Below are 9,903 nucleotides of genomic sequence, written 5' to 3'. Positions count from 1 at the left end.
CCCCCCCCCCCCCCCCCCCAGCAAGTTATGTTCATCCATGTTCTGAACAATTCGTCTTTATCAGTTTTCCAGGAACAGAAGTTAAACACACTGGCCAGTAGTTCAGTTCCCTGGGTCCCCTTTGGAGCCTTTATAAAATATGGGTCTCACAAGGGCACCCTTTCAGTCCTCTGGTACCGAGGCTGTTTTTAGTGATAGGTTGCATATTACAGTTTGGAGTTCAGCAATTTCCAATTTGAGCTCCTTCAGGAGGAGGACTCTAGGATGAATGCTGTCAGGTCCTGGTGTTGTGCTACTGTTTAGTTTATCAACTTACTCCGTGCCCTCATGTATTGAAACTTTAGTTAGTCAGTTCCATTGTCTTGTTCCTAGAGAGAAGAGTAGACTTGGTGAGGGAATCTCCCTAACATCTTCCACAGTGAAGACAGATGTAAAGAAGGCAGTTTGTTTCTTGGCAATGGCCCTGTCATTCTTTAATGCCCCGTTTGTGCCCTTATCCTTTTTGGCAACAACTAAAACCAGTGAAGTTAGAATTAAAGGGAGATAAAATTAATAGTCACATTTTCTGAAGACCTTTAACTAAAAGTTTGGAGCTGAGGGAACCATACCTCTTTTCAGTTTGTTTTATTCTGTATTTTCTTTTATTTGTATGAGACATACCCTCCCACAAATTCCCTAAGGCAGTCTCTTAAAACCCCTTAAATCCTCCTTTTGAAATTTGTCGAGTTGAAATCCAGTCATTTTCTTTTAAGAAAAAGAAGAGAATGGTTTGAATGCTTATAAAAAGATTATTTTTCATGAGAAAATGGCGCACAATTTAAGTTGGTGGCTAGTGATTTCTTTCCTTTTTCTGGTTCTGTGTACTATTACTTGTATTATTTAAAAAAGTCAAAGGAAAATGCTTTTTGTATTCGGAGTTAAGGATGCTAACAATTCTTTAACTTTTTTCAAGTTTTTTTTTTTTTAAGATTGGTGAGAGAGATGACTAAAGATTTGAATACTGCATCTAACTGAAAATGTATTTAAACTTGTCTATGGCATGCATCCATTCAAAATTTTCAAAATGTACGCTTCCCTTTGAAACACTTCTTTCTTTCCTCTCTCGCTTGAGTTTGTGTAATAGAATTGCTATTTTGTTCCACACTGGCAATGGTAGAACTTTGGTTATTAACCATCTCTGTTCCTTACCTGTAGAGCACTTTGGAAATGAAAAGTGTTACAGAAGTGGTCAAAAACCAGTGAATGTTGAAAGAGTCTGGACATACCAGAAAAATCTATCTAGAGTATGTGATGGGTAGTATTTTATATTTTGTATACAAATCTAAATTGTACGTTCATATTCTCATGGGGATGCTATTTTTATATTTCAGCTGGGGCTCTCAGTGCACATAGGTATTTCCGGGATAATCCATCTGAGCTGTGTTGTATCATTGTGGACAGTGGCTACTCCTTTACACACATTGTACCCTACTGCCGAAGTAAAAAGAAAAAAGAGGCAATTATTAGGTAAATGGACGTATTTCTTTAGTGGTGTGTTTTTTGTCTGATGTTTTAAGATTGACCAATATATATATTTTTTTTTTCTCTTTCTTTTAAGGATTAATGTTGGAGGAAAGCTCTTAACCAATCATCTAAAGGAGATCATCTCTTACAGGTGAGGATGAGCTTACTGTAGACAAATGACCCCTTGATTCAAAGCCAACTAGAAGTCAGATTAGTTTTTATTAATTTACATGTCTTTTCATGCTGTCTTTAATCCAAATTTTAAAGAAGAAATTTTATGTCAGTCATAATTTCCCAATAGAATTTTGTTTGTTGAAATATGCTGCAAGTGATACTAAACTGCACCTACCTGTCATACTACATATATAAAATAAAAGACCCTTCATATCCTTCAAGCAATCAGAACTGCTTTTGTAAGTTAATATATGTCTTATGTTAAAACATCAACTTTCTGCAATCTGAAGACGACAGTAACTGAACAGTGAAGAAAATAAGCAATGTTTGGATTAAACAATTTCTAACTGTGTAATTTTTATAGGCAGCTCCATGTTATGGATGAAACGCATGTAATTAATCAAGTGAAAGAAGATGTATGCTATGTGTCTCAGGATTTTTACAAGGACATGGAAATTGCCAAGTATGTATTTTATGTTCTAAACAAGGAATTTGATCCTTCCAAACAGAGATGACCCAAGCAGGGTATGGGGCCCAGGGCAAATCAGCCTGTGCGGGGCCCCACCTGGGACGTGAGAGAGCTGGTGGCGGATTCGATTGGGGGCGGGGTGCCAAGTGGCCAGACGCACCAGATTTGGGGGGTTGGGGGCCGGTGCCTAGTAGCCAGCTGGCAGCAGCCTGAGTAAGGCCTCCAAAATTTGGCGTGTATTTTAACTGTTATATTGTTTGTTTTTTCCAGATTGAAAGGAGAGGAAAATACAGTAATGATAGACTATATTTTACCAGACTTCAGCACAATTAAAAAAGGGTTTTGTAAGGTAATTATGATTTAGGGTTTTTAGAATATTTTTAGCAATGTTTGTTTAAAAATTCAGTGCAAGGTGTTGAGGGATGGAATTCTTTTTTGATTATATTGGTAACCTTTTCTGCACTAAGCATTAGTGTCTTAACAATAAAAGTCTTGAGTTTCATATAGTTGTAGGGCATCTTTACACATACACTGTGGTGGTAGGGGGCACTTTAGAGCATTTCTTGGGAGCTGCTGTAGTTAAAGCGCCCCCCCACTGCCATTTTGAAACCTGGGGCTCAGAGATGTGGATTTTCCAGAAAACTTTGAATTGGAAAATTTTCCAGTGCCCTAAATGGAGCGTGATCTGATTTAGCGTGGGTTTTTTTTACTTGTATTTAGTAAACAAAACTAAATAAGTACCCCTGTGTTAATTTTAGGTCCCAATAGCCACAAGTATTTAAACTGAAATATTTGATTAGGAAAAAAATTAAATACAGCACACTTAATGTGGTTTAAACGTTATGTTCAAACAAAATCAATTTTAGGTGGAAAGAAATTATTTTGATTGGAATACTTGTAAAAATGTAAAGGCAAAACACAATAGTTTGTACTTCCCTTTACGTTGTTTGTTTAAATTTAAGAAAAAAAACGAAGGTACTGAGAACTGTTGGCACACTAATTTTAGCACACCCAAAGAACTGGGCATGATATGCTGTGCTTTGATTTTGATTTGACCTGCACAGCCAATTAGGTGAATTCATAACTTGATTTTTGGTTTGGATTATTATGTGAGTGTATTTACCCTCCTGTTTACAAAGCAATAAAACATATATGTACCCTCTGCCACACTTCCCAGGGATAATCACCTGAAAAGCATTAATTACAACTTTGAAACTGCTAAGCTTGCCTAACATTGTATTGGCATCCATCCATTGTTACTAATGAATTTTATGAAACAATGAATTTTTAGAAATGGAAAATTTCCCACGGAAAAATAAAGCAGTGAAAAATTTTCCGCCCCACATCTCTGGCAGGGATCCTGAATACATGAAACACTGAGGCTGCTAGAAGCATGTTTAATTAGCATGCTCCAGCAGACTTGATTAATCAAGTATAGGTCCCCCTAGTAACTTGAGTCTCTGCAAAGTCATTTTGAATATTCTTGGAAAACTTTATGCTACCTTTTGAAAAACACTACCTATAACATTACAACTGAATCACTATATTTATATTTCTGTGTCTCTTATTTCACTGAAAAATGCAGAGCATGTCATCTGTTTTTTCTAACTTTGCTGGCTATATTCTGATTTGTTTGCTTTTATACACTAATTTTTTAATGAGTAATCCTGATATCTCCACCCCAAGAGGTATATGAAAAGTAAAATCTAAGAGTGACAGTGGTTGTGTACTTTCCTGTTCATCTTATTCAATCCAAGTTCTGCCTGAAGTTTATTGATTATAGCACCTATGCCTATAAATGTTTACTGCAAATGAATATTTCCAAAGCAAAGGGAAGCAAATGATGCACCGTTCTGATCCTGGTAACTTTCAGCTGCTTTTGCTTCTGACCTAGTGAAGTTCTAGTAATGCTTGGACCTCACATACTGAGTTAAATCAATTAAAGTGTGTTTGCTGCAGTTTTTCTGGGGTGTTTGTGTGGGGTTTGTTTGTTTGTTTTTTGTTTCTAAAAGCAATTACTCTTGGTGATCATATCATTGTTGGAATGCTGAGATTGAACTGAATGCTGTTTTCCATTACAGCACCTTGACTTCTAATTACTTACACTTTCAGGGCTGAATATTTCCATGCTTGTGCCCCAACCTAAGGAAATTGTTTCCAAGGCTTAATTAATCACAGAATCCTAAAAAATTAGGGTTGGAAGGGACCTCAGGAGGTCTAGTCCAACCCCCTGCTCCAAGCATGATTATCCCCAGTCATCCCAGCCAAGGCTTTGTCTACCCAGCTGTTAAAGACCTCTAAGGATGGAGATTCCACAACCTCTCTAGGGAGCCTGTTCCAGTGCTTTACTACCCTCTTAATAAGAAAATTCTTCCTAATATCTACCTAAACTTCCCTTGCTGAAACTTGAGACCATTGTTTCTTGTTCTGTCATCTGCCAGCACTGAGAACAGTCTAGCTCCATCCTCTTTGGAACCCCGCTTCAGGTAGTTGAAGGTTGCTATTAAATACCCCTTCAGTTTTTTCTTCTCCAGGCTTCCTCAGTGTCTCCTAAGTCATGTTCACCAGCAATCTAACCATTTTTGCCTTAATAATATCTCTTAGCTAGCTTTTGAATTTTGAAGATGGTCTAGAAGAAAGATCTTATTTTTTAATCTCAAATCCAGTCTCTAGGCCAGTGATTGTTAACCATGATGCAATGGCAACCTGGGCTGCCTGTAGATCCTTTCAAAGGTGCCACACTATGTTAGCACTACTAGGTTTATAAACATGATTCACAAGATAAACCCAGAAATTTCAAATAGAAATCCATAGTTGTGGCTTTTTTGCAACAGAAAGATTGCTTTCTTTTTTTTAGTAGGCAAAAAAGAAGAATGGAAACTTAAGAGCTGGAACTTTCTGAGGGGTGCCTTGAGTCTAAAAAGGTTGAGAGCCACTGCTCAAGGCTACATGAAACTACTTCTTAGTAGCATCATTTAGAGATGCAAGGTAAAATTTCCAGTCAGCTAAATAGCTTGGACTCCTGAGTCTGTCTTAATAAGGTTTAACTAGCTAATCAAGAAAGCCAAAAATCCTGTTTTAAAAAGAGAAGCCCCAAAAGATTACATTATTAGATGCAGCAAATTGTTGTGATCCTATTAACCCTGATGCAGAAGTGGCCCTTGCCATTTCCGCATGGTTTTTCTGTATGTTAATTTTGCTTAGGCAAAACTACAGATGTCAGTGCAAAGGTTGGGATGGAGCTCCTTCAAAAGCATGTTATCAGCATACTTTTCCTGTGGTATTCAGGCTGATCCTACTGTCTAGTCCTTACCCCATTAAAAATTCTACATTTTTAACATAAAAGGGAAACCAGCATTTTGGAGTGTATATCATCTCAGAAGAATTTGTCAGGAAACAAGACCATTGTAGAAGATGCCTACCTTCAAAATTTCTGTAATAGTTGACTATCAATCAGTGAGATCAGATAAAAATATTATTCTAGTACAGGGCTTGGCAACTTACGGCCCAAGGAGCCATTGAATCCAGCCTGTGGAGCTGGGGCTTCAATGATGGGATTTGCCCACACTGTGCCACTATGAAGCTGGGTGGTGGGGAGCTTTCCTATGCCATGCTGAAGCTGGGTAGGTGGCAGCAGCCAGGGCCTAGCACTGGCCTGCTTTAGACCCAAGCTGGGCCATTCTAGCCTGCTGCCAGAAATGGTTTTTGACCACTGTCCTAGCATGTTCGACTACTTTTCTTTTAAGGGAGCGAGTCTTTCATGTTTGTTTTGTTTAATTTTAGCCAAGAGAAGAAATGATTTTAAGTGGAAAATATAAGACTGGAGAACAAATACTTCGTTTAACAAATGAAAGATTTGCTGTACCAGAAATACTCTTTCATCCATCAGATATTGGCATTCAAGAAATGGGAATTCCTGAAGCCATTGTTTATTCAATTCAGAATTTACCTGAAGGTATTTAACACTATTTTCAAATGTGTTCTTGAAATTGGAATATTTTTAGAGGCCTAGGATCATTGATATACAAATCATTACAAAACTACACATTATGATTGAAATGTAACGTGTTTAATTCTGTGTATTTACCAGTTACACTGCATCACACGCCCTCACACTGCACCTCCCCTACTCCTCCCTGGCTATGTTGTCCCCAGTCCGCATGCCTCCCCAACACTGCATAGGTCCCTCAGCCTCACTTGCCACAATGCAATGGCACTGCCATGCAAGGTCCCTGAGTTCCCAGAAGCCCCGTGGCATGCTGGCCCAGCCCACTCCACTCCCCAGGACAGTAGAAGCAGAAGGAGGGAAGCGGAGCCCAGAGATTCCAGCAGCTGGAGAGTGACTGGGAGCAGCATTGAGACTGGGAGGTTGGGGGCCACAATTTTAATCTCTTGGAGGCCCTGATGCAGCTCAGAGGCTGGCAGTTGGACAGCTCTGGAGTACACTGCTTCATATCACAGCTGCCCCCATGAAGCCAGGAAGCTACATTAGTCATAGAAATAAAGAATAAACTACTCTTTCCTTTAAACTGGGTTGTGAAATTTAGTATTCATGAAATCCACTTCTTCTTTTCCTCCTCACCTCCCTTTGCAAATCCTGAATACCTGATCAAGTAGAGGAACACCATTTATTTTTCTTTTTTAAAAAGGTGTGATTAATCATGCTCATACTACACAGGATAACGTTCAAGCAGGGGGGTAGACTAGATGGCCTTGTGAGGTCTTTTCCAGCACTACTTCCTTATGATTCTGAGTATGGCCATTGCAGATGCACATTGCCTAGATTTGGTTACCCATATAATAACTTACATTTCTAAATGTGACCACTAGCATTCTTCTAATAATATTTAGAACATAGTGAACAAGCATTGAAGAAATTGGAGAAAACTTTTTAAACTTTTTTTTTTTTTAATTTTCTTTTTAAAGAAATGCAGCCTCACTTCTTCAAGAACATTGTTTTGACTGGGGGAAACCCTCTTATCCCAGGCTTCAGGGATCGAGTATACTCTGAAGTTCGATGCCTGACTCCAACTGATTATGAAGTTTCTGTTGTTCTACCAGAAAAGTAAGTCCTAAACAATGTATTAAATGAATTTATTTTCATATCTGGCTCTTCTGACAGAATTGGTATTGTAGAATTCTTTTACTGATTTTTTTTTTTTTTTTTTTTTTTTTTTTTTTTATAAAGATGCTTTAGCTGTGGCACTTTTTATATGCTATGAGTTAACTTAAGTTAGTATCTCTAAGTAGCCCAAAATTGGACCAGAAGGGTGTTTTTAAATCATTCTAGTCAGTTTTTAGTTAACTTAAAAAGCTTCCATACCACCTGCCTCTCCTGTATGTGACGCAATAAAATGTTTATTTTGTACATTTGCATAATAGTTAATTTCAGTGAAGTATTCATGATAGTAAATTCCTAACACTGATGAAGTCAAGTGGGTCAGCATACAGTCTAATGCATATACCATCTCTGAATTTGAAGAAGTTCATTGTATTACAGAGTATGCCACACCAAGTCACTGGGCATGTAGTCACTTTCCAGGTTTGGAGGGTGGCAGCCATATAGGGAAGCATACAGCACTGGTGAAAATAATTTTGTCCAAAATTATTTAAAAAAACTTGAAGGAATTACAAAAGCTCCATTCTACCAGAGGAATGCTACATTGTAGGTTATTAAAAGTATGAAATTTGGACAAATATACTAGGACAGACCTTTACCTTTTTAAAAAGTATTGTGGGGAGATTTATATAGCTGATGCAGGTGGCTCAGTCATCTAAAATTCTGTGTGTTTAAAGAGCATTGTTTGGACTGTACATATTCCAGGTTAGTATGTTGCCATTTTTCAGCTATGACTACTCACTTAAAGGGTATATGCTATGGAATCCTTACCTAGCTTGTGAGGGTGAAAGACTAAGTCAATCCTAGTAGTGGGAGTTAAACCTTGGGTTCAAGTCAGCGTTTTAAATCTTATAGTTAAATTGCTGTCTTATACTATCTGACTCAAAGCTTGCATAGTTAGTATTAGCCATATAGTTTTGAATACTAAACTTGCGGGGGGGGCGGCGGTGAGATGTTAAAGACTCATTTCCAAGTAAGTATTGAGTAGCTAAATGCTCTTTTTATATGCCTGGAAATTTAAAAGGCTTATTTGATCTCTCAAAAACCCCAAAACAAATTGATTGGTATGGCTGTAGAGCAGCAGGAGTATCAACATTTGTTGGGCCCACAAGCCACACAACCCACAAGCTGTAATATTAATTCCTGCAGCTGCTAGAGCAGATGTGGTACTTACTCCCTGGTTCTGGAGCCTGGCTGAAACAGTGGGGATTAATGCTGTAATGATGAGCCCTGCTGACTAGATCTGCCCTGTAGATGTGGGTCCTCTGACCTGTGAGAAGCTTGGTAGACTGGAAGACCCAATTCTATGGGCTATCTGGACTAGGGGCCATAAGTTTGATACTCCTGCTGTCAAGAAATTAACAGAGCCTTAAGCTGAAGCCTTTCTATTTATAGTAAATGTGTGGTGAGTCTGTTTGTATGTGGATATTTGATTAAATAAAAAAATAGTTCTGTCTGGAGTTTAACAAGTTCTAATTAAAATTTACCTAACTTCATAGTGTTTCACTTCTTTAAATGGCTCTCATTTTCAAAATCACTTGGAAAGCTGCAGTATTAGAGATGAGAAAATGCAAGTGTTAGAATTAAATATCTTCATTAGAAGTTCAGTGTTAACATGTTTGGTCACTTTTACCCTCACTACTGTGAGTGATCTACAGTTCTCAAACCTAGTAAAAAAAATCCTTGGGGATACTGCTGGCCAGGCTTTCTTGCATCTTTCTAAATGGACTGGCTAGCCTGTGGGAGAATTATGAGCAGATTGTGACTCTCTCCTGGTTTACCATTTTATTCAGAGCTATGGCTATTTTCTTCTAAAAGGAGACCTGTCATTTTAACACTGTACTGTTAAAATTCTACACAATTTGAAGTATTTAAAATTAATTTACTAACCCTTTATGATAAATTGTCTTGTCTTCTTTTCAGCCCTATTACTTACTCTTGGGAAGGTGGAAAGTTGATTTCTGAAAATGATGATTTTGAAGACATGGTAGTAACTCGAGAGGACTATGAAGAACACGGACACAGTATTTGTGAAGAGAAATTTGATATTTAAATAGCTGATAGATACTCTGCTGTTTCACATTAATTAGAACTTAATTAAACAATAAAGTAATTTTCTGTAGGTTAGGACAGTGTTTTAACTTTCCTCCCTATAAGACTATACAATTAGTAGTAAAAAACTTGAATGAATTTGAAAAGTTCCACTGTACCAGAGGAATGCTACATTGTAGTTATTAAAAGTATGAATCATCAAAAATAGTTTGAAGATTAAAGCACAGTATTAAAAATGAGCTTTCAGTCTAAACTTTTTCAACTGAGTGCTACTGATTCCAAAACTTGTATATATAGAAGACTATTCATCTTGACTTCTAAGATGGGGCCTATTTTCATATTTTCCAGAAAAAAATTAAATTTTACATTTAAAAAGCTTGTTTTTTGTCTTTTGTAAATGCCTAGAAGTATTTAAAACTTGTATACTGCTCTGATGACATTACAACTACACTGTATTTTTTTGGAATATTAAGTTAACCAGTTGTACATTTTCTATAAATGCCTGATCTAATTTAGGAGAAGTTATTTTTTTTGTAAATGTTTTAATACTTTTCTTCCCTCCATTTCTTTTTTGGCTATTGATCTG

The 9,903-nt window shown here is 37.3% G+C and overlaps 1 protein-coding gene across 1 annotated transcript in view; it reads left to right on the top strand.

Annotated features, from left to right (window-relative positions):
* Positions 1-9,903, top strand: part of ACTR6 (ARP6 actin related protein 6 homolog) — a 15,761-nt gene extending 5,858 nt beyond the window's left edge. The window contains exons 5-11 of the mRNA XM_006023635.2: positions 1,371-1,506; positions 1,598-1,654; positions 2,042-2,140; positions 2,417-2,495; positions 5,930-6,101; positions 7,073-7,211; positions 9,189-9,903. Coding sequence (XP_006023697.2) covers positions 1,371-1,506; positions 1,598-1,654; positions 2,042-2,140; positions 2,417-2,495; positions 5,930-6,101; positions 7,073-7,211; positions 9,189-9,318 — 812 coding nt within the window. The 3' untranslated portion in view covers positions 9,319-9,903. The remainder of the gene's footprint in view (positions 1-1,370; positions 1,507-1,597; positions 1,655-2,041; positions 2,141-2,416; positions 2,496-5,929; positions 6,102-7,072; positions 7,212-9,188) is intronic.

Source organism: Alligator sinensis, unplaced genomic scaffold (genome assembly GCF_000455745.1).
Source record: "Alligator sinensis unplaced genomic scaffold, ASM45574v1 scaffold154_1, whole genome shotgun sequence".
NCBI classification, from domain to species: Eukaryota; Metazoa; Chordata; order Crocodylia; family Alligatoridae; genus Alligator; species Alligator sinensis.
Note: the sequence above shows the minus strand (reverse complement) of the source record. Positions and strands in the feature narration are given on the sequence as shown.